We start from the raw sequence: 25,613 nt of genomic DNA, 5'->3' as shown, positions 1-25,613 counted from the left end.
AATTTCGCGGGTTATTTATCTTACTTCTCGCCAATGTTTTCGACCTAACACGGTCCCTCCACGTGGAGGGACCGTGGACCTAACCATATGACATGCATTGCATTTACAACTATCGCGTTATTTTACTCGAATGAGAATGAAATCGTTGGGTTTTTAACAATACCGTAGCCGCTACGTGCTACTTCTCTCCATATGGTGCGGAATAAATGTGACTGTGAGACCGTATTTAGTATCGATTCGGCCCCTTGACAATCATCTGCTCGACAATTAAGCCGCGAACGAGTAACAACTTACAACTGCGTAGATATGGGTTTTTTTTTCGTAAAACGAACTCATCAACTAATCACTCCGTTTTATTGTGTGGTGTTTATCTGAGGCATAACGCAACTTCGGAATGATTATAAAGAAAGGAAAGACGAAAAATACAAGATCTGGGTTTTCGTAATTGATTTTATTCCCATGATAGCTGTTATTTCTTGGTCTTTTCATTATATGCCTGTGTAAAAAGGACGAAAGTGGTTAAAACAATAATACAGTGATCGAATAATAATGTATTTAATAAAAGTTTGTTGCCAGACTTCGAACTCGCATTTGTTATTTCATTCAGAATTAACAACGCAACTCTGAAATTGCCGAGCCATTCCCTCTATGTTTGGAAGTTCCCTTTTAAACATTTCGTTGGTATTGCAATCAATGATAAAGAAGACGTAAAATGTCGTTTGCGGACATGACATGCTCATCGAAATTGCAGGAAAGCTGGGTAAAGCCTGCCTATGGTTGATTTCCGCCAGAGCAGAGGTAAATTTCGATTGGATTCAAACATGAATTCCATTTATACCTGTCCGGTTATTGTACTCAAATGGGAATTAAATCGTTACGTTTTTAACAATAGCTGATACATGTAACCTCTCCGAACGGTGCGGGATAAACGTGAGACCGTATTTAGTATCGAGTCGGCCCCTTTACCATCATCTGCTTGACATCTATGCCACGAACGAGAAACACTTACAACTGCGTAGACATGAGTTTTTCGTAACAACGTACTCATCAACTAATCACTTGTTTATTGTGTAGCGTTCATCTAACGCATGACGCAACCTCAGAACATCATGAAAAAAGGAAAAGACGAAAAATAAAAGATCTGGGTTTTCGTAGTAAATTTTATTTCCTATGCGAGCTGTCGTTTCTTGGTGTTTTTTTTAATCCTATGCCTATGTAAAAAGGACGCAAGGGTGAAACAGTAATACAGTAATCGGGCAATAATACATATGCATACAGTGTAATAAAACAGATTGTTGTCAAACTGAAAGCTCGCAGATACATGAATGAACAGTGTTTCTGTTCATTTTGTCAACAATACCACAACTGTACATGCTACTTCTGCTACTTCGGTATTAGCAATTACTTCGTGGCATCGGGCCAGACCATTCGATAATGATTTTCTCGTGGACATGCACAGTGAACAACGCATGGTCAACTCGATATCGATAATGCAATGAGTTTAGCTGGGCAGTTTTGGAGCAACAACATATAATCAATCGCTCTTTTCTCTAAATGTTTGCACTATTAAACATTGACTGGGCAAAAAGTTGCTACATTTTATGATAGTAGACGAAAGGAATTGGAGCGTCAAGAACGTGACAAAAACGCGAGGTAATAGGAGTATTGTATGTACATTACGAATGGCACTTTTGACAATCTTTCCATTGTGAGATGAGCTGCAAGGGTCGTGTTTTCAACGCGTCTCGGACGCGTCTCGATGCGTCTTGAACGCGTCTAAATGCTATCAAAAACCAGCCGAGTCTGAATGCAAGTTTTGCTGTATACTGTACATTACCGTACACTTACAAAGAGTACAAAGGAAAAAAATGCAAGAAATGCTTTCAGGTACCCAACTTTGCCGAGATCGCTATGGTGAAAACTTGTGATCGTGATCGTAAACTCAGAGGGCGGGGCAAAAGCAAACCTTCACAAGAGGTCTGTGCGGCAACCAACTTGGGGTCATTAACACCTCGTCAATTGCCGCAATACCGCACGTTCTTTTGTTGTACTTGTCGCAACTGCTGCGGGAACTATTGTTCACTTACCGCATTTACGGCAATCGAGGACAAAGAAAATCAACAGCTAACAAAAGAGGTGTTACCGCGAAGTTACCGCACCAGCAGGTAGGCCAACAGCGCGGCAAAAGCTACAAGTTATGTGATTCTGGTACTGTAGTGATAGTATGTAAATCACAGATAAGTTTGTAGCACAGTAGCTTTTATGCAAACCTTTTCTGTACTTGAACCACAGAGATATGTTACATTCATATAACTGAAAAGAAATATTTCCAACTTTCTCCTTCTTATCACATGAACTGGCTCGAATCACCACCTGTGTGACGTAGAACAGGACGGATAAGAAATCCGAATTACCCTGTTGTACGTCATCAACCGGAACTTTTTTCGTGCATGGTACCATTCATACATGCAGGTGTCGCAACACAGACAGATTTGTCGTGATCGATGCCATGCTAGCTCTCACAACATTTTTACCAAAAGGTGACCCGATAAATCCAGACATAAGGCATATTTGTCCAACCAAACTTTGAGTCGCTAAAACTATAGCTTTTCCCGAGAATTGAATGGAGATACCGTCGACCGTTTTATTTTAATGGCTCAGTAACTTCGCGGCATGAGTCGAGTCGTGTAGGCTCAATGTGGACGTCGTACCTGGCGATCCCGGTACTCGTGTTTTTGCGGAGCCGCACAACTTCTCGCCTTCAGCTCGAATTTGTACGGCTCCGCAAAAATCACGCGTATACGATGACATCAAACAGAGAAAAATACCATGGATTATATATAATTACATCCAACGTTGTTCTCTTCAACCCCCAGTCTCAGGATACATTGAAGACCAGGATGAAGATGGAGAGAGAACTGAACAGAGTTCAAATCGTTATCGATGACCTGGCAAGACAGAGAGATGCGCTGCGATCAGAAATGGATAAAGTCAGGGAGATGGCTGCAGATGGTGAGTTTTACCTGTGTATATTCATACTGTCACCATGTCCAACTCTTGAATACTCTGTCTATAAAGTACGTCTCCTCATTATCTTAAAGTTTGAATTTTAAAGTTTGAAATTTTTTATGACCTTTGAAGGGCAACACCAGTAAGTTTCGTGATCTTTTCATTACTTTGTACCAAAAAACCCCACAAGACTTTTCAATTTATTGAACTTTGGTCAATAAAAATCTCGGGCTAATGTGCAGCGTTGAATAAGCTGCTATTCATTGGGTAGCTGAATCTTACCAATATAATTAAAACAATACAAATAGAATCCCTAAGTCGCCGTGAATAGTGACAATGGACCAATCAGAAAAAGAGCTCATTCAATGCTGCACATTAGCAGAAAATCTCAGGGGGTAAGTATGCATCAAAGATAAATGTAATTTTCTTCTAATATGACGTCTTTACACATATTTGAGACCCTTTAACTTGCAAATACAACATTGTCACTATAGTAAGATCATTCATACTTCAAGTGAGTGCATAAAGTTTTGTGAAATGGAACTCTGTTTCAGACGCTAAAACCAAAGAGTTGAAAGAGAAGATAGAGAAAACGCCAGTGGCAGTTCGTCACCACGCGCCTGGTCCGTACATGGTGACTGATTTGGACACAATGCAATCTGCAGATATCAAAGACACAAAATCAACAACTACTTCACCTCAGAGGACAGATAGTGTTCCTAGAGTACAGGTAGGTAAAAGCTGAACTTCTTATTGCAGCCACCAAAAAAATTCATACACCAAATTGATAAGTGTCTGTCAGTATCAAATGCAATGCTCCAATCTCTGAAGGAAAATGGCAGGGAATTTTCACATTGGTGTTAACATTGAACAATCGTGGTGCCTGCTTTGTACTATATATAATGAGTTTTCCTTAACTTGCCACTTCATGGACAAAACCATTTTTCACAGCGACAGTGGGTGACAGTTATTTTATTGTAAATGTTGTTCTGTCATATCATACATAGAATTTTGAGACAGACAACTTATCATTGGGATGGACCACTTGATTTTTGTAACAGATCTCTGATGCCTGAACCCATTCTCCTTGAGGCCTCATGCCATGTCTTACCTAAAATGGAATGGTTTCATGCATCATACTTGATCAGTACACTGAACATACCTTGCACAGAAGGAACATTGGCTCTCTATAATGTAAAGAAACAATTGAAGTTCCGTGCTGTTTTTATAGAAAGATTGAACATTGCAGGGGGTTTAGTGGAACCTATCAACTTTGGCATACAGACTTTTTTTGGCGCCTGTAGTAAACAGATGTTTTGACGAATCAGTGTCATCTATTTTGTCATATGATGGACTTCAACCAATGAAAATTTCTTCAAAAGTTCACCTTACCTTCAACATGTAGCCATGTGTTATAATATCAGGTAATTTTTCTTGTCAACAGAAAATGAAAGAACAAGTGCAACAGTCTCCAGCCGTGTCGGCAACACCGCAACAAAATTTGTCAACATCTGTGCCAGCTGCAGTCTTGCCTGAACCGCCAGCACCCTCGTCAGTCTCTACCAGCAGCAGCAAACAAAAACCAGTGCAAGCCATTTCTCCGATGCAACAGCCGCCGCGTCCACCGCCACCAAGCTACTACGACCTCATGACAACAGTCACGTCCTCGACGCCTTTGGGCAGCGAACAGCGCAGCGCCACCTTGCCTGTCAGCACCCCTCAGCAGTCCACGTGGTCGGCTCCCAGCCGTCCTCGCGCAATCAGCACCGGTGACAAATCAAAGAACACCGTCAGAGTCATCAAACGGGAATCGGAGAGACGGAGCAGAGAGAAAGAGAGGAAGAAAGAGAACGATGATGTGTTCCGTGGACAATCGTTACCTACAGATAGGAGAGCAACCGATCCATCGCAGAAGTCGATGACCTTACCAGCTAGAGGTTTCAGCTCTGTGCCAAGATCACCCAATGGAAAAAGTTACTCTCTTGGAGGAAGATGTAAGTAAACATTTTTTGCAATCTCTGCACTTCTATCACCCTAATATCTTCATAACCAAATGCTTCACACCTATTAGCTGAACTCATCTTCTGCAGAACTTGAAGGAGTTATACCATTGTTTTGCATGTCATGAAATATAGCCCAAGTTATTTTTGCCATGGTAAAATGTAAGAAAATGCCAGAATTCACTTCAATCAGCCTTCCAAGTGTATTTTACAAATCATCAAGCTACTTTGGTGCATAGAATGATGTCCCAATGGTCACAGAATGGTCAAGAAAATATATAGTAAAGAAAATAAATGAGTATAGCATGGATTTGTAAGCATTTACTAATATACATATGTATGTGTATGCAATAATGTATGCACATGATGTAGATCTCTGTCTGTCAAAACTCTATATTAACCCTGGAAGCGTAGACTCTCACTGTCCATTCTAATCATACTAATCAATTGTTCCATTGTTGCAAACTATGGATCCAGACTTTGATGACTGGGACCAAGGTTAGTGGCTTAACTAACTCACAGAGTTGACCATTGTGAATATCTTGTTTGTGTAATCATCAAAGGTCATCAAGAAATATTTTTGGTGAAAATTCATATGGGAATATAGGTTGTCATTTATTCATTATGGAATGCATACAATCTTTATTTTGTCATTAGTTTGGTTACAAGTTTTTTGCTGTGTTTCTGTAAGGTTGTAAGGTTACCATAATTTTCCTTTACAATAGTGTGGTTTGGCAGATAATCTGTATTATTATGAAATTTGATTAAGGATTGACTTGCAATAAGTAAATTGATCTGTTACCATGGATACTTAGACAAGAAGATCATCAGTTGAGGGCAAGTCATACTTTGTTTCAGATTATAAAGTCCACAAATATCTTGTTTAAATACACAGTTGATTTACAATTGTCAATTTTTATGAAAATGACAGATGGTGCCTATCCGAGGTTCACAGACCAACTGAGAACCACCGGCAGACCCATGAGTGCAAACGCTTTGTTGAATACATCAGAAAGCACTACGCCAACACAGAGAACAGCGCCAGCCGGAGAAGAGTCGTATATAACCACCAGTGCAGCAGCGTCATTGCAAACAGCGCCCCCTAGTGGTGAGTACAAGACTCCAACTGGCAGACCGATGGGACTGCGAGCTACAGATGGAGTGCAGGTCAGTGTAATAGTTGTTATTTACCATGGTTATGCATAATAATACATCATATTTTTAAATATTATATAAGTATTCATTCATTCAGTTGATAGCTTTTACTTACATTTGAGAATTTCTTCCCCAATGAATTTTCTTTTCAGCATTTCTTGTTTGTAGAATTTTCAGCAGTTACTTGACTACATCACAGAGAAATATGATAATCACCAAAGTTAAGATTTTACTTTTGCTTTTTCAAAAATCATGACAGATAGCATTCTGCCTGAATGATGTTGCATTAAAGTGTTAAATTATGCAGACGTGGTAGAAAAATCAAACTGTATATGTGTCAAAGCATGTTTCGTGTCAAAGCACAGTATTTGTAACCATAACAAATTAAAACAACTTGTTTTGAATGTCCACTTGTATTTTAATGCTGCACAAATAATTTATTGTTATTGTAAACTGTACCTGTATTGTTTGTATGAGTTTTATATATCAGAAACAAGGTCTTCAGCATTCAATATTTTACGGCTGAAATAATCACAGAGTGTCAGTGATGTTCAAAGACACTGATCCAGCTTTTACTTGTCTCTGAAAATGACAAATACAGCACAAATTCTAGATTGGAGACACATCTCCGTGATTTTCATCCTTTGCACCAAATATATCTATATAACTCAGAATCCAAAAACACAAACACTGATTGGGCAGGACCAAAAATTTACCAAGTTGAGGCACAGCTTGTTGCCTGAATTTGACAGTCAATGTATTTTCCTGTAATGGTTTCCTCGCTGATTTGCTGTTTCATTTTAAGGCATAAATTTCTGTTGACCTGTTTATGATTAAAATGTCACTCTTCTGTGATTTCAGCGGTATTGCTGTATTGTTTTCTGACACAACACATCAGGCTCTTGATTCCGAAACATGGATGCTTGAAATTCATAAGTGTTTGTCCATTAATTAAAAACAATGATATTAAATGCTTTTTCCCAGTTGCTATGTGAGGCATGTGATTAAGTTGTGTATTTTTTATGTTTCTCCACTCACTGAATTTTCACCTGCAGCCCAAAAAGCGTTCAAAGAGCGCCAGTGAGCGACTCTTTCGTACTAACCGTCCCAAAACGTTACCAGGAGGTTTAGACTATGCATCAACACAGGATCCGTCTTCCCCTGTCTGGACCACTGATCTGGATCACAAGAAGGCATGTTGTGAATAACAAAGAGTTTGTTGTAGTTTTTTTGTGTGACGTTGCTCGTACTAACACTGCTTTTGACCAGTCCATCCCCCTTCTCTTGTGTGGTATAGCCCTTCAGATTGTTAAAAAATGATGAGAGGGCCATACCACATCGGAAATGTAGGGATGGTGGAGTTTACGCTCAGTTTAATCATGCCTGCCCAGACTGACCCACCCCCTACTTTTATGTGGTATAGCCCTTCAGATTGTTCAAAAACAATGAGAGGGTCATACCAAACAGGAAATGTAGGGGTGGTGTAGTTCAGTTCAGTTTAATTGTGCCTGCCTTGTAGTTTCATACTAACATATTATTTTTTCCCATCTTAGATTATAACTTTATGTGTGTGCTGTTATTCATTTTATCATTCAGACCCCAACACATGCAATTATCTCTGTCCTGTCAAAACATAACAACTAAGATCAGATGTATCCTCAATACACACATCATTACAAGTTTTAAAAACTTGGCAAATCGGCCAGCAATCGAATGCTTTCTCTACTTGTGTGATTAGCAGACCAATGACACTGACTGTCCACTAACCTGAGTTCTATAATCACTTTTAATACTATCCTATAAGCATTCATCTTCTACCACTGTGATATTGCTAGTCAAAGTGAACCATACACTCATCCTAAAATTGTGCTTAAAATTCAGTTGTTGAGTTAGGCATGTTGTGTACCAGTTTACAAGTTAGGCATGTTGTTTGTCTACATGAACTCATCCCAATTGATGCAGACATACCTTATCTCCAAATTTGCCATCAGACATTTTCAGTCAATTTAAACAGGGATTTCAAACAGGGTTTCAAGTTTTATATCATATACAAAATCTCACTAGACTCAACCTCAGCACATGTTTATAAACCTAGTTTACCTTATCATGATAGTAAGTTGCTAGAGTATTGTTTACCAAATGTAGTTTCTCAAATGCGTAGGTTTTAGTGAGCCATAGATTACTTATACTTAGAGATATCTCTATTGTAATATAAAGTTAGTTCAACTTCCGATTGTATCAACATTTTGCTGGTCATAGTGTATGTAGTTCGTGTAATGTCTAGATTTTATGACCCTCTCATTAGAATTATTTGTACCAGTAAATGTTAGTCCCTCTTTCTATTTAGTTCCAGACTTAAATAGCTTCTCTTTGGCTTTTTTTAGAATAATTCATAAGTTTGCTATTGTCTATTTACCACTTTATAGATATCCAAAACCATATTATCTCTCTTCACTAAAACCTGTCCATAATCCCATGAATTAAAGCTTTTGAAGTAAAATATGTGTGACACAGAAGGAGTATAGTAATTTCTTTAAGCCCTGCCACTTTACAAAGTTGCAATGACGATAACAATTTCATATTATTCCATATTCTGTTAAATAGCATTTTATTCATATATTACAGTTCTAATACCTGGAAGTGTCAGGTCTGATTTCACACTCACATACTCAAGACATTCATTTCCTCTTCTTTCACAGAAAGCTCGTGATGATCTAGCTATCTTGGAAATTGAGAGGGCTATGAAATCACTTGACCTACCCCCTGGATCTGGAGATGTTGCACCTGACTATGTCATAGGTGAAAACAAAGGTGTTGAGAAAGATGAGGCCACTGGGTTTGGACTGGTAAGTTTGTGTTCACACCATCATGTTTAGTGGTTCTCTTTCATCAGTGTCAGGATGGAATCATTAAATACTGTGTTTAAAGGTTGTAAGTGGTCATTGAATGTAGCAAATACTGTGTTTTAGGGGTTGTAATTGGTCATTGAATGTTGCGAACATGTGAACGTACCTGTACGTGCATTATATGTACATAACATACCTAGTATGTGAGTTCATACGTACATAGGAAGATACCATGTATTACAACAATACACATGTATCCTCCTTCAATATATATGGAATAAATGTATACACACATATATATGTACATAAGTACATAGATACATGCATAGATACATAGATACATAGATACATACATACACACACACACACTTACACACACACACACACACAGGTCTTTAAGGTTGACTGTTCACACTTGCATATTCATCACACACATTTTCTTCAAAGTACACACAGAATGTGTTGACAACCTAGACATTAAAGTTGCCGACTCATTTAACCACTGGCTTGGAAAACATGAAAGTCTCTGGGGTCTTACCAAAGCGGTATCTCAAAATTGCAAGAAAAGCATACCAGGGGTTATATATGGTCTTGGCAGAGACAGAACACTAATTGCCAGAACACAGGGTGCCAGTTTATGACCTCTTTCACGTAAACAGAAAGACAATTGACTGCACTTACACATACAAATTGACCACTCATACACAACAATTAAATGAGTCAGCACCGTTAATGTCTGGCTTATCAACAAAGTCTGTGTATGCTTTACCGTAGAAGAAAATGTGTGTGATGAACATGCAAGTGTAAACGGTCAACCTGAAAGACCTGTACATATATACATACAGACAGACAGACAGACATATACAATTGAACATAGAACTCATAAGGAGCCATGTACAGAAAACACCAGTGAACAGTGTGTTGAATCTGAAGCTTTAAAAAATTCACCTCATTGGTCATTTCGTTGTTCAGTGGGTTTCAGTGTGTACCGTATCCAGTCTGTGACATTTCATCCACTTGTTCAGTATGCATTTGAATCTCTAGTCTGGATTGCAGTGTATTATCAATAGACTGATGACTGTGTCATCTGCATGTATCACATTTCCAATGTTGTGTACTTCTCTGTCACAGGTAATAATATGTTTTCTGTTTTCATTCCTGTCGTAATGTGTTTGCTGCCAACGGTAGACAGTGGTAATTATAGATGGGTGGCATTAATACTTTTCATTCATTCCCTCCGTGTCTTCTTTTCAAGATCCTGTTCTAGTCTCATGAAAAATCTGAATAGCATGTTTTGTAGTTTTTTCTGACTTCTCTGTGACTTTCCCCTATGTCTTGTATGATCTTTCTTCAGTCAAATCAGATTCTGTCTTTCCAAACCTATTACGCTCTTGTGCATGACTTTTCAAAACTTCCGTTTCTCCCCTACGACAAAAGTAAATGGAAATACAATAAATGCTCTGCACAAAGAATATAAATTGATGAGCTGATAGCTGCAATGTTTTATCATATTATTCTTGTTTGCTCTGGAAAATAAAGTCGTTTTTACTTGTCCCTTAAATATGTTGGGACCAAGATGCTTTGTGTACAATGTGCTGTACCGGTATCATCGTTGACATATGAATTCCAGGCTGGACCAAATTCAGTCATCAACACCAATGTTAACACTGGATGTACACACATACAGGTTGTTTTAACAAAGTGTACACTGTACATTTTGACATGATTTGGGGAATGGAACAAAACATTGTATTACACAAACAGAACAAATTATTGAAAATACATCAACAGTTACAGGTACATGTAAAGGAGCTTTGAAAACACCTCTCTCAAAAATTAGTTCACTGTGACTTCTGTAATATTAGATTAGGCAGAGAGAAAACAAAGAATACACATGTAACATTGTACAGGAAAGGTTCAAATATTTTACAAATTTGTTCTCATCTCCTCTCATACCAGTGATATTGATGCTGCATGTTCTAGAAAGTTATAGATTTCAGCAATTGTCCAGATTTCAAACTTTGTCAGCATGAACTCTTCCACACTTCTATCCTTGTCAGTTTATTTTCATTCACATTTCAAGAGGAAATTTTAATTTTATAAATTGCCTTGTGACACTTATTAAGTTAACTGATCTGGAAGAGCTGTCTTTCTTTAAAAATAAAAGTTACACAATTTGCATATTTGTGCTCCTGACAATGGTTTGCAACATTGTTGCCATTTTTGCTAAACTTACATATTGTCCATAATTATTATGCATGGTCATATAATGTCCATTGCCAGGCTGGTTAAACTGAAAGTTTTCAACTATTGCTCATACTTTCCACAGTGAATATTTGAACATATTCATAATCAAGAATATAAATCAGGAGCTACTGCGCAAATTTTGTACTGAAGAAAAAAAAATTACCTAAATTTTACCAATATTGAAATTAAAAATGGCCGCTTTCCCCGTGTAAACTATGGAAAGTAACTAATTTTTCATTTTCTCAAAAAACCATGGTAAACATTCATTTGCCTCACAAGCTTCTTAATGAATCCCAACAAGCTTCAGTTGTAAAATTTGAGAGTCCAAATATCTGTCTATGAGGTGCATTCTACCATACATAAATCCTCAATATTCTAATATGTAAAATGAAATTTTACAGTATTTAGTTAATAATAAAGATTTATTAGTATTGTTTAAGCATACAAATCAGCCGGTGACTAATTATCAGTGGAACAAATTTGTATATCTTGGATAGTGTGCTATGTAAGCTGTGATCCCAAACTCATAAATGACCAAAAATAGAGTCTTGGAAAGTTGAATATATTAGTAGGAAAGAACCATCATATCACCATGGTGTGGCGGTAGTAGGTGTCCTTAGTCTTAATGATTCAATTTTGAGTTTATAGGCAAAATATAATGGAACTTGAAGCACAAAATTGGACATTTATTTAAAGAAATATCCTTGCACAAACAAGGTTATGACAAGAGAAATCTTAATTGAATAAAATGATATATTTACGGTACAACACCTATTTAATTTAACAGCGAGTTTTTTTGACTGTAGCCACTTGCATTTCAAGTGTATGACTCACCAATAAAAATACTGCAGTTGAATTTCACAACTTTACATAGTTAGATTAAGTTCAATGTCAATAAAAGTGCCATCAATGAAGTATGTGATGCTATGGGAGTGTGTGTACACAATTGACTGCCTTGCTTTATAAAAAGGCAAACAAAAATAAAGGCCAAAGTGTAATATGCATTAAGAAAATCCAAAACAAGTGATAATTCCAGAGCACCACACATTTGACAAGGTACAATGACAACAGTTTTTAAAATTTCAATTTCTTCATGGTAAAAATATCATTTGCTATACATCTTTCTCTTTCTTGCATCATCATCATTCTTCTTACACAATATTCTCCTATACAGACTAACTGTACATATTTCTTTCTCTTCTTTTCCTATTTCTGTTTCCTGTCCGTCTGTCTTTTCTCACTGTTTTTCTCGTCCTTGTCTTTTGTCATTGCGTCATTTGTCATCTATGCTATCCATTTGACCCCCCTACCCAGTGGGCGTTATCCGTCGACAACAACAACCTAGCGCCCTCACCAGACAGTGGCGAGCCATTGAGTCCCAGTGCGTACCTCCACGCCAAGAAAAAATACCTCCGCGACCAGTTCTTCGGGGCTGATCCCTTTGATAAGGTGCTTATAGATTTCTGCTCAACTTTGACCCAGTCACCGCCATTTCAATGCACATAGTTCCATCTGTTGAAAGCAATGGGGTTTTGTCAACTTTTGGTAATTGAGGGTGTATGGGTTAAAGTTAGCATACTTTGTTGGTGGATTTTTACTGGCACGTATTTTAGCTGGACTCTTGCTTTGCTATCACCTTCTTTGTCAGTGTTCTATTGCACAAGATTGCTTCAAATATTCCATTTGTAATTTTATTAAGGTTGTTTGTAGATTCTGATTAAAATGCATTCAGGCAAAGCCCTGACTTTGCATTATTTTCAGAGTCTGCACCGACCACCTTCACCTACAAAGTGAATAAGGTTCAGTCTTGATAGTGTGGCATTCATAACAGCACATTTGCAGTATGAATATGCAAATTTCTTTAAATATGGTGAAGGGTGAACTGTCGGCCATCTTGTAGAGTAATAGTAGCTCCCATTTAAAAAAAATTTGTTTCACATCGCAATATTGCTGTTGGTGTTTTTATTTTGCTGCCATTTTGTTTACTCGCAATAAAGATATGATATTGAAATGGTTATTTATCCACACACATTCTGGAAAAATCTCTCCGGTCACAAAGCCCCATAATCAGACATTATTGCTTGGTGTCACTCTTGTGTAGCCAGTTAAAATGTGCAAATCTAAGATGGGGTTTTCCCCTTTAGATGGAGGTCTTCCAAGGAAATATCTAAGAATGTTTAACTCAGAAGTTACTGATTGAACTACCTTGAAATACAAAAAATCTCTCATCTAACTCATCTCTGTGAACAAAGTAATATTTCATTTATGTATTTGAAATGTTTTTTAGTGCTGAGTATCAACATTGACATTGTGTGAATTGTCAATACATCACAGCAGAAGTCAATCAATATCTGATATTTCCTATAACCCACTCTTATCCTCTGTCGAGTATTTTGAAGTGTGTTTGATCTTCTACTCCCGGTGTTGTTCCTGAAATCCATCAAGGGCCTAAAATACTTCTGAGTGTATTTGTTATCCTACCTTACACTCTTACTGTGTATGCTGAAGATGTTCCTGTGTACACACATGCAATTCTTTTTCACTTGTGTTTGCTTTGTGAGATTGAATTATAATATCCAGAAGAATGCCGTTTTCCCATAATTCCCGGTGTGCTAACCCCTCAAGACCCTGCTCATTGACAGTGTCTTCCTCCGCCCTTTTGCTCCATCATGCGACTCACTTTTCATCTCAGAATTGCCACAGACATGAATTCGCAACTGGGCATGTATACTCTGGTTTTACACCATATTTTACTTTAATTTATCAAAGATTGTGACCTTGCATTGCTTTTCTTGAAGCATTTTATCTTTATTGGCCATGTGTGCAACAAGCAGTTGAATATCCGTACTGGTGTAGGAATTGAGTAATACATGGAAATTGAGTTGCTACATTTCAATTAACTAAAACATTTTCTAAATGATGTAATATTTATGAACTTATAAAACAGTATATGAAAGCTTTTCTTTACCCAGCTAGACCTAAACCCTATACAGAGGATTGGTTCATGCACTGTATGTTTTCAGAAAGCCAGCCCTTAAACACTTAAGTTGCTGCTTTTTTCTGAACAAAAAGAGAAAATTTGGTGTTTTGTAAAGTATCAGTGTGAACAGCACACGTTTCATTTGATCAACATAGACACTCTACTGAACAAACTAAGTTGCATTTTCTAAATTAGTTTCATATTTAACCCATTGAGCGCCAAAGTCAATTTTTTTCACCTTTAGAAAATATGCTTAAGTCAATTTTTTTTCATTTTTTTGTGAAAATTTTGATAACAAACTGTAGCCAATGAAATGTGACGGTCATTGTGTTCAAAATTATCAAAAAAATTTCAGAAAAATTTATAAAAATTTGAAAAATGTGGCAGTAAAATTTTGGTGGGAAAAATTACAGCGCTCCGAGGGTTAAAAAATATCTTTATTATGCTGCATCTGATATGGTGTTGAACCGAGTAGAGAAATTTATAAAACATTTTGCAAGATGCAAACTTACTTACAAAAACCATTGCATCATTTTATATGATCATACTTGTTTGGACCAAAAGAGAAATTTGTAATTTTAATTTGTCATGATCTTGAGTAAGACTCAGATATGTAGGGTGGCAATCACTGTGCTAAAGTTTAAATTATGAAAATAAAGCAAAGCTATATAACAGAAAAGAAAGGAAGGCAAACCTTGTCCAAACATTGCATAGCATATCTGAATCTTTTGTCACTCTTTTCATGTTTAGCTTGGTCTGCCTCCGAAAGTTCTGATTCCAGAAAGGTATGTCCCAGAAACGGAAGAAGATGACAAAGTATCACCGGAAGAAGCTGCCAAGAAGGAAGCAAGGGTTGAACATCTCAAAAAGATGTTGTCAAACCATAGGTACGGTTATATCTTCTCATTCTTTGTAGAATTTCAGCTCTCCTGTACCCTGATTTTGACATCAGTAAAACTGGCTTGATGAGCACAGCATGTTTTCCCGGTTTGATGAGCTGCTGGTTTTTCTTCCTGTACCATACCAGTAAGTGTGTGTGCTTAGTTCCATTAATACACAACCATAACTGGTCAACTGGCAACTACTGCCAACATATTGTATGTACCATATTTCATGTGTAGTAATATCTGTTTGTCAGTAGAACAAAACTTCAGTGCTGTTTAGTTCTGATTTCGGTCTTCACTTTCCCATTCTTCTCATAGAAACTGATGGGAAATATCATATTCCTGGGATTATAAGATGTTGAACTATGTTCAAAAAAAATTTCAATGAACATTTCCTGAAAACATTTTAGTCTCTGTGACTTTTTAAAGATACCATTGTTTCTGTGATGGGTATCACAAATAGGAAATAAACATTTGTCTGATACAACTTGTCAGGTATTGGTTGCTGACAATTATAATATTGTATTTTCAATCGGTTAATGTTTCTCAAACACCCTTATACATTTTCAACACAAAACCTATTCTTTGAAGCGTACTTTGATATAGCAGACATAGTCGGCATATGATCAGCTTGCTGCCTGCAAATCAGTCATCCATACAAAGTGAACAAAATTCACCTTTTCTCTTTATTTCACCTTATCTTCCCTTCATTTCCAGTTTGCAATACATACTGCCAACTGAGGCATGTTGATAAATGAAATGAAATATTAGACTTGTGATTGGTGCAGGGCCATACAAATGTGATTCTTGAATGCCTGTATAATTGCAAACTTAGTTTCCAAGCTCCACTTTCAATTCATGTCAGAAAAATAAGTTTATAATTGGGAATTGTGAAAAAAATAGTAGTTAATTTTTTCAAACAATAACTAAATGGTAAAAAAGGCATTTCTTTGGTGGTGAAATGGAAAAAATTAGCATTGCTACAGACAATTTTTGTATCTGATAATAACAGGAATTTCATATGAAAAAAACAATGTTTAAAATAATTCTGAATAAGGGTATTTTATGATTGATTGATCATTGATAGATAGATCAGTGATATAACATCAATCATGATAAAAACCTAGTGAGAAGAGAATCGCTGACAATGACACTTTGTAGTGTGTCGTAGAGTTGGTTCAGTACTTGTCACCCTGATAGAAATGAAGGTCTCTTACCTGTGTTAAATTTGTATCAGCCAGTTACAATAGTTCATGTTGAAACTTGAGTCTTAGGGAAAGTTTTAAAGAACTAAACAACGAAAGTAATAATAAACATGAAGTAAAGAATATAAGGCAGTGTTTTGTTTCAGCTGGAGAATTAAGGGCATGCAGTAACAAAAGATCCAATTTGTACCAATGGCTTGTATATACTCTTGTAACATCTTGTTCACTTTTCTTTCAAATGAAATAATATAAAAAGTATGCACACAATACGTATTTTAGGCATCCATACACTGAAAAGTTGGTTGTTCAAACAATGAAATGTTGGTGTTTCCAGATTTCTAAACTTAGGAATTGATATGCACAGATTAGTATCCAATACGTGATATATTAAGTTTGATATTTTGATGGTAGTTAATCCTCTTTCTACCAGGCTCCGTAGCCAAACCATAGAAATAAATACTACGTGGGAGAAAGAGGATAAAATGTCTCACTCCCACGAGACACAACTTGTCAATCATCATTGATTTCAACTGGTAAATGAACACATCATGTTATAATGAATTAAGGTCTTGGGTTGCAAATAACTGAAGACAACAAACTTAAAGGGGCAGTCCCTAATCCCTTGTTCTCCCATTAGTTCTTGTTGACATTAAGTATTTATATGGTGTTAGCCCTTTGTTTTCCATTGAAATATTTATCAAAGTTATCAATTTGCATTTAGATATGGCTGACAAATAACCTGCCCCTTTAAGTAGTTTTTGAAATGTTTACCCCTGAAAACAGACAGGGGCTGTAGGGACCACTTGAACAGGAAGTATGTTATAGACTGCTCTAAAAGACCGTAACTATGTATGCATGGTTTCTGTTGTGGAATGTTTTGAAGTCTTGTTTTTGTGTGCTATATGTCATATAATTGCATGTGTTATTGTGATCCCCATCTGCACCTTGTCATTTTTTAAGGCTACGTAAAGCCTCTTACCTCATTTGTACTTATCATTACTTATCATATTATCATTACTTATCATTACTTACCATGTTATCATGACCATCAATGAATGTATTTGACATCTGAATGCACCACTGTCTTCCAACAGGTCAATCCATTTTGGAATGTCAAATGCAAAGAGCAAAGCCACTTGAAAACTCTTCCAAAAATCAAGGAATAAAGATAGACTTTCTAGCACAATTCAAGCTATCAAGCTATTATTAAGAATGCCTGGCCAGTAGTTTTGATGTTCCAAATAGTATGAAGTAATTATTATGTGATAGTAGTATATTTACAATACAAATGTATTCTGATGGACTTATGCACAAGAAGTGATCAAAGTATCTTTTCAAAGAAGCAAATAGACTGTTATCTCTAACAGGAAATTAAAGTTTGAAATGAGTGATAAAAACTTGTTTAGACCAGTAGCTATCATGTGTGATACCATGTAATATTAATACATATTTATGCGTAGTTCTGTCTATATGAACTGCATGCTGTACCCTACACATTGATAAATTATGCAAATTTATCAATTATGCAAATTTATCAATGCAAAAGTCGACCTGTTGGAACAGAAACCTGCTACCCTTCCCATATCATGTGTGTCTCTGTATAATTCTGCCTTTGTCTCTTGTTCTCTGTATTCATCTTTATGCATGTTGTTTGTGGAACATCTGTCATGTCTCTTGTTTCTCTTTTTTTGTCTCTTTTTCGGTTGTGCCGTATTTTCCTCTCTTGTAGTCTACAAGACTGGCACCCCAGGGAATTGTAAGTAACGGCCTAACTCCACACACTCCATGTGTAGATTTAGTCAGAGAAGACAGAAGTTTGTGTCAATATCTCACCTCTTCTCACAAAATTAATATATGTAGTCACATCTGTTACTAAGTCTGAAACACCAATCCCCGTGACAACCACAGCAATTTTTTTCCTTTCATGTTTTGTCTTATTCTTTGATTTGTAGCGTTTTTGTTTTTTTGTTTTTAGTATGCACATATAAATGTTGCATTGTAATAGGAGTTGCCTAGTCACTATGAAGCATTTTGGTTTTGTCTAAACACACCAATAGTTGCTTAACTAGACCATAGCTGTAGGATAAATTAAATGTCTTTGCAGTAATAAAAGTTAAAACTAACATGGATTTTGTGTTAATAGTGATCATAAGTATAGTTTTGTATTGAATAGATAGATCTGTTATGAAACTGTTTTCCAAATGGGCATGTGTTTGCTATGAAACAGTATCATGAAAATCATAGTGAGTCATGCAAATACTAACTGTCTTATCCTTTCTGAAAACCAATGAATGTAGGACATTTGGCTGGAAACTCAGTAGTATCTATTTATTTGATGTTTCAGATATTGCTTTTTCACAAAATAATATTTTTTGGTTTCTTTTAGCATAATTATAATCAGGAATACATAATTATAATCAAGAGTTACTTTTTTGAAAACCACCATTTTCTGTTTCAGTAATCAATGATGGTTCCTTCACAGAAATACTTTGGTCATCTATTGACATATTTACTTATTTTGCATTTGCCTTTCTTGTATTTTGCATTCTTTATATTGGTCTTGTACACAGCCATGTGACACAATGGTGTATTTTCCCTATGCATGGTAATATTCATAGATTCCAGGCACACTGCTTTATGAACTTGCCCACCACAAGAACTTGCTATTAATCTGGACACCATCTGGCATCCCCCTTTGCGTGGAGCCCCTCTACTCAAAGCTTTAAGCTGATCTGAACGTACAATTTTAAATGGTATACAGTCTGAAGCTATTGCTCTCAGATAAAAGTTGTCCTTTAAGAATCTTTGTAGGATTTAATCCAACAATCATGGTTATGATTGCTCACAACATTTCATTTTAATATTATTTACCCTTTACCGGCAGCGCCCTCTATTATCGATCATATATGATCGAAATTGCGTGTACGTCGGCTTTCCCGCTGTTCCTATAGCCGTTCTGACGATGAATGAGCTGATTCACCATATATGGCAAGGGTTTACCCTAATAAGGCAATATTCGTTTGAATGATGTCATTTTTTTCGAATAAACATGAGCCGAGGCTCTCCGAAGTTAGCGTGGGTTATCATGTATACGATCTTGAGTGTAGACTTCCAACGCAGATTTCTGCGTGATATAAAGAATTCGCACAGATCGAATTTCTTCTAAATCACTGTAAAAATGAGCGACACTGACGACAGCAGCGACTACCCTAGCAAAAGTTCACCCGAGGAATCTGAATATGACGATGGTTTTCGAGCAGGATGATAAATAAGGTGAGTTTCAGTGATTTATTGCCGCAGCGTATTGAATTGAACGTGAAAAAAATTCAAATTGACGGATCCACCTACTGACATAACGGACATTTTGGAAAAAACTGCATTTGCGATTGAAAAAAGAATGAAATGTCAAATTCTAAAAACGCATATTGTTTCAAAATATTATGATCTCATTATTTTGGTGACTTTTATTGGCGTTTGTAATTTCTGTGGGATTTTGCGAAGTTTTCAAAGCCGTTACTCAACTGACAGTAGCAGGTCAGCGTAACAGAAAGGTCAATTTGTGTGACGCCATTTTGTGTTCACTGCTGCATTAGCAAGCGATTCCGCTTTTGATGAGTACATGAATTGTGATCGGCCTGTTCATTATAATTTACCGTTTTGAAGGATATTTTACTGTTTGGAGTATTTAGTGAGCTTGGTATGTTTTTTTAATCCGCTTTTACGTCTCCCCGCCGTACCACAGGCGAGGTACATGTACGTACGTGATGTAATTGTAAACAACATGAGCACGTGGCGATCCGTCGCATTGAGCATGAAGGTCACTGACAAAATGTATTGAGGTTGGCAGCTTATTGCTTTTTGGGTCGTTTCGTTCAAATTTCAGAGAAACAGTCGTCCGCCTTGTAAGTTTTTACTAGTTACTGGCAAATTCCAGACTGGTGCTGGTTACATCTGCACTCGATCAATAAACAGCAAACCCGGAAGTTGTACCACTGTTTACAAATTGAAATAAAAGACCTGAGAATCTCAATAGGCGATTACAGAAATTCACTGTGGGGCAGATATTCGCATAATAATAGAACACAAAATTGTCTATCAGTTTGATGTTGTAGTGTTCGATATCATCCATTTTATTATTTCTTTTCTGATCATTTCTTTCCTAATCTTTTCAAATTTCCAGAGTGTATCTAAGATATGGATATTCCGGCCATGGTGATTTAGACCCAAGTCTGTGGGGATCAATCTACGGCATCTTACCAGACAGGGAATCCATCATCTGACACATGCTATCAATTTTTTAAAGTTATTCTTTACATTGGAATTGATTGGCCAGATTGTGAGTACACAAATATAGATGCTCATCACCATGTGCAAACCAGGCAAAGTTATGGGGAACCTGATGGAAGCTGGACTGACCTTACACCAGATGAATGGTACAAGTTTATCGGCCTTCTAATATAGGACTAAATCAAAAGTTACAGCTACTGTGCCTTTCAATCAATAATAAGAGACAATCAGATCAGGGGGTGATTCAGAAAGTACAATATAAATTTGAAAGTGTGATTTTGCCCATCCCTGTACTTGCGTCCATGTTCAGATGTGCTGTAGGTGGTTGATGTGATACCTATATATATTTTGATATAGTTTCAAACTTCATTGCATGATATGAGTCAAGTTGACTTACAAATCACAAAATATATTTGATATAGTTTCAGACTTCATTGTATGATACATAGACTCTCGCCAGTCGCTTGCACCGCTTGGTTTCGCGTATTGGCGTAGCTTCGGTATTTGCTGGTACGTACAAGCGACTGTTACGCCTCACGCAATCCCCCTTGCTATTACATATTCATGAGGTATCGCATCATAGTAATGGGTGGGGTAATTATACCATATTTGGATAGTGGAAGGTCATCCTTCAGGTCATACATTCATGTGGAGTATAGTATAAGTTGAGGTTTCCAGTTTCTGCCGTGATCGTAAAAGACTAGAACTTACTGAATAGAATGAATCAATTTTCAAACTTTTAAAACTGATTTTTAGCATTGTATTTGTAGTCAAAACAATTGGGGTTCGGCCGTCCCTGGATTCCGTCTAAGTGTCGTCGGGCCGCGGGCCGTCGACCGTGCTAAGCCATACGGATAAAGTAAAGTGCTGTGAACAGAGGGAGACTGCCGTTGTTTGTAACGCCTTGTCGCGATCGTCGCGTTGCTCGTGTATTGCTCTTGCCCGTCATATACATGTATCCAGGCATACTGTGCCTGAAAACCTAACCCAACAAGTTTCTATGTCAGTAAAACAACTTTTTGATTCCATGATCCCCACTAGCTGGGCCCTTCCTTTACCACAGCCGCGCTGTGTTTTCATGTCAACAATCATTGTCTGGGAAGCGCGTACAATCGAGGAATAGCGCTGCAGTTTAAGCCCACCCTTTCCATGTCACTCGTTGTGACGTCACCGTCGCTTTTTTCATACGGTTCTATGAGGGCGCATACAAGGTATAACAGTCCTATTGCCTTTGGCACTCGATCTCGCGCCTTCGGCACTCGGCCTCGCGCCTTCGGTGCTCGATCGCCTACGTTGGATTGCTACCGCACTTTAATAAAGTGAATCCGGTCAAAGAAGGCACGAGGGACTGTCGACAGTCTATATGATACAAGTCAAACTGACTTACGAAACAATTATATTTTGATACAGTTTCAAACTTCATTGTATGATAAAAGTCAAACTGACTTACGAAACAAATATATTTTGATATAGTTTCAAACTTCATTGTATGATACAAGTCAAACTGACTTACGTAACAAATACATTTTGATATAGTTTCAAACTTCATTGTATGATACAAGTCAAACTGACTTACGAAACAAATATATTTTGATAGTTTCAAACTTCATTGTAAAACTCACCTGCTGTAATGCCCTACCTTTTGCTGCTGCTCATCTGTATAAGGTCATAGTTTGTTAGATTGACATGATTGAGCCAGGCTGACTAACAAATCATAAAGGCAAAATTTATGAAATGTATTTTGATGTAATTTCGAACTTCATTGTATAATTCATTTGGTGTAAGGTCAATGTTCATCTGTCATGATGTGACATGACTCAAGTTGACTTACAAATGAGAGGTCATGGAATGAAATATATTTTCGTATAAGTTCAAACTTCATTGTACAATTTATCTGGTGTAAGGTCATGGTTGATTTGCAGAATGTGACGAGACTCAAGTAGAATTTTGAAATTTTTTTTTTTTTTTGAAATTCCAATTTACTGCCAGTCATGTGGTCAGTTTTTATTTCATCAGTTCAAGGTTATATGTATATATTAGTCTAGGGTAATTCATTTGTAGTGTAGCAAACTGAGCAACATGAGCAATGTCTGCAATATGGCTTTGTCCATTCTTTCTGACAAGTGTCTGAACTTGAGATAGAAATGTGGATGTAAAAGTTACAGTTTTCTGAATCTTTAGCAAGGGACTGATGTATGTGCTCTTATTTACCCTTATGTTCTCATTTGCATTTGTTATCATGTACATCATTCTGTTCAGTGTTCACTTTCAATTGTGAATAAGAATTTACATTTGTATTATCAATATAAGATTGGATCAGTACTGTTTTTATCTGGTTGCAAAGATACAATCATGTACCGTATTTGTACACGAAAGCATTGACAAAACTAGCATTGCCACAGTATGTGACCAGAGTTCAGGTCATTGTAAGCACTGCCATTTACTCTTCTGAAATATTTCATGCTAAAACTGGAACAAGATAGAGTTAGAAAATGTATGTGTTCATTATCAACTATAATGTTATCTATGCGGAAAATAAATTCCAATGTGTTGTCACGGCTATGTTTGTTGCTTGCAATTTTTAGTTAGAGACTATCATATCCTAAGGGAACAAGGAAGGAAGGCTTACAAGGAAGTGTTGTAAAGCTTTATTTCCTGTATTCAGAATTTGTTCAGAATTCATTCAAGTGTGATGTACACACATTATACTTGTATAGTGAAATAAAAAGGTTTGGTTCACTCATACATATAGTGACTGTGTGTACTGATATGTTTGCAAGATTGTTAGCTGACATGCTTGGGCCGGGGATTTTTGAAGTCTTCAGTCATTGTAGGTAACACATATGATCCCAATTGTGACCTTACATCCTGATATTGTTGGTGGTTTGAGTCTACTGATTTGAAATTACACCAGCCAATTTGAAACTACACCAGCCAAGCTGGACATTTCTACATGTGTAGTCTCTCATGCTAGAAGCAAAAGGATTCATTTTTCTCCACTACTGAAATGAGAATTTCTGAATATTGAATGATGCAAACCAACAAATAATACCGGGAGTAGGATCACCTAGGTCATAGTAGATATGGAAAAATATCAGCACATAACAAGTATGCAGTCTTTATTTACCTCTTTGAGTTTGACAACTCCACAATTGCCCATTTTGAAAGTTTGCTTTCATGAAAACCGAAACCCTGTACAGTCTCCCCCGTCCCTGGGATATATTATCTTGGTCCTCATATCTTGCATATATAAGGAAGATTTACATATAATTTGCATATAAATGATCAAAATGAGAATAATATTGGTAAGAATATTGGTATTTGTTCAGAGCTATATGATAAAAATTCAAAAAGGACAACATGGAACATGAATATAAATTATGACCAATCAAAATCGTTCTTCAGTTGACCTGCCTTGCCTAGCAGTTGTATGCATACAGGTTATCACGCGACTTGTTAAATCAACTGTAACTTTTTCATTTTTCACTATTTTCTAATGGAATTTTTTTCTGGTAATCCATTGAAGTGCACATATTTCATCACCAAAAGTGATTCAGATAATAGTGAAATAATGGTATTTTTCTCAAAAATTGGGTTTTTATGGCGGCCATATTGGATAATTTGCATATAATCTGCATGTAATTAGCATATTTTTTGGTCTTTCAAATATATATTTTGACTGCTTGCGACAAGACCAACTTGATGATACCTCATAACCCCACAGGTATCATGTCAAAATTTTATCAGTAAGTAGGTGTTTTGGGCATACACATTTCCCATGCTTAACCATTGGGCTGCTAAAGGGTTAAAGGTATCTAAATGTCTTAGACTTGTGTATTATGACTAACCCTTTCAATGAATGATTGTTTGTAGCATAATTAGAGCGCTGTAGTCACTGTAGTTATATTATTTTTTCCTAGTTGCACACATGCACACAATTGTTACATTAGAAAAAAGCACAATATAGCTTGATCGTTCAGTTCTTAGTGATGCAGTGTTGTCAAAGATTATATCAAGATAGAGAATAAAATGATGTTGTTCCACAGCTAAAATACAGTTGGCATGATAAATGCTGTGTTCTTTGCAATGAAATCTGAAAATGTGAAAGCAATAATATTTCTGTAACCCTCAGACTCCACGCACAAAAATTTATTGAACAAAGACTAACCAAATATACACTTGGTACACTGCTATAAAGATTTCCAACTAATCCCATCAACTTTGATTATCTGACTCATTCATAAAAATAATTTTTTTTCACTGAGTATCATAATACTATAAAAAGTACCTTCTAATATGAATAAGAAGGTTTTCAAAGGGCCCTTTATTGATGAACTCTGTCCCTAATCTAAATGCAAATGTCTCCTTAGGTTACTAGTGATTAAACAATAAATGCTTCTGTCTGCTTATCATTGTACATGCCAATAATTGTACCAACTCTGGCTTCTGTATCCTGTGTGGCGGTCATTTACATGTATACATGGAGGCCTGACATGAAGTAAACCAACATCTGACTTTCTTTCTCAGTATGTCCGACTGGTACAAGATGGATCCGGAGGCTGAAGTGGAGGGTGTCAAAGAGAAAATTGAGGAGGAGAAACACCGGAGGGAAGAATTGTTGACAGTCAGAGCTGCCTTGGCAAAAGAAGTGAAAGAAGCAACCAAAGCAATGGCAGGTAAGGATTCATTTTAATCCTGTACTTAATGAATTATATTATTATTGCCACATTGTTTAAAAACTTGTTCATTAACAATGTTTCTATAAATCACAGGTGTATAATAAAGCATGTTTACAAAACAAAACATGATTTTATTGCAGCTACTGAATATGTTTCACTCATGAAAAATTTGGAAATGTGCATAGAGATTAATTGTAGTGCATTACCTTCTAGTTGTGTACCTTGTTAGGGAAAGTGACTTAAAGGGGTTTGTTGTCAATTTAACTTTACAAAATAGCTTCAAATCACAGTATTTTTGTATATTCTGACTACTAACTGTCT

The 25,613-nt window shown here is 36.7% G+C and overlaps 2 protein-coding genes across 25 annotated transcripts in view; one reads left to right on the top strand and one right to left on the bottom strand.

Annotated features, from left to right (window-relative positions):
- LOC139140318 (uncharacterized) overlaps nt 1-25,613 on the bottom strand; it is a 384,451-nt gene that overhangs the window by 240,905 nt on the left and 117,933 nt on the right. The window lies entirely within an intron of this gene.
- Nucleotides 1-25,613, top strand: part of LOC139140197 (uncharacterized) — a 98,771-nt gene that overhangs the window by 67,154 nt on the left and 6,004 nt on the right. For 9 of the 23 annotated variants that reach the window (XR_011553963.1, XM_070709362.1, XM_070709279.1 and 6 more), the window contains 11 exons: nt 2,877-3,012; nt 3,564-3,739; nt 4,454-5,003; nt 5,487-5,507; nt 5,941-6,176; nt 7,220-7,357; nt 8,864-9,010; nt 12,572-12,706; nt 14,988-15,124; nt 18,056-18,082; nt 25,141-25,289. Coding sequence is in view for 19 of the 23 variants with exons in the window: in XM_070709362.1 (XP_070565463.1) it covers nt 2,877-3,012; nt 3,564-3,739; nt 4,454-5,003; nt 5,487-5,507; nt 5,941-6,176; nt 7,220-7,357; nt 8,864-9,010; nt 12,572-12,706; nt 14,988-15,124; nt 18,056-18,082; nt 25,141-25,289 (1,852 nt within the window). In the remaining 4 variants the exon portion in view is untranslated. The remainder of the gene's footprint in view (nt 1-2,876; nt 3,013-3,563; nt 3,740-4,453; nt 5,004-5,486; nt 5,508-5,940; nt 6,177-7,219; nt 7,358-8,863; nt 9,011-12,571; nt 12,707-14,987; nt 15,125-18,055; nt 18,083-25,140; nt 25,290-25,613) is intronic. The other 14 variants (XR_011553971.1, XM_070709422.1, XM_070709388.1 and 11 more) reach the window with 8 other exon arrangements.

The sequence above is a fragment of the Ptychodera flava genome, chromosome 1, assembly GCF_041260155.1.
Source record: "Ptychodera flava strain L36383 chromosome 1, AS_Pfla_20210202, whole genome shotgun sequence".
Taxonomy (NCBI): Eukaryota; Metazoa; Hemichordata; class Enteropneusta; family Ptychoderidae; genus Ptychodera; species Ptychodera flava.
This window is presented reverse-complemented; position numbering and strand designations above follow the sequence as displayed.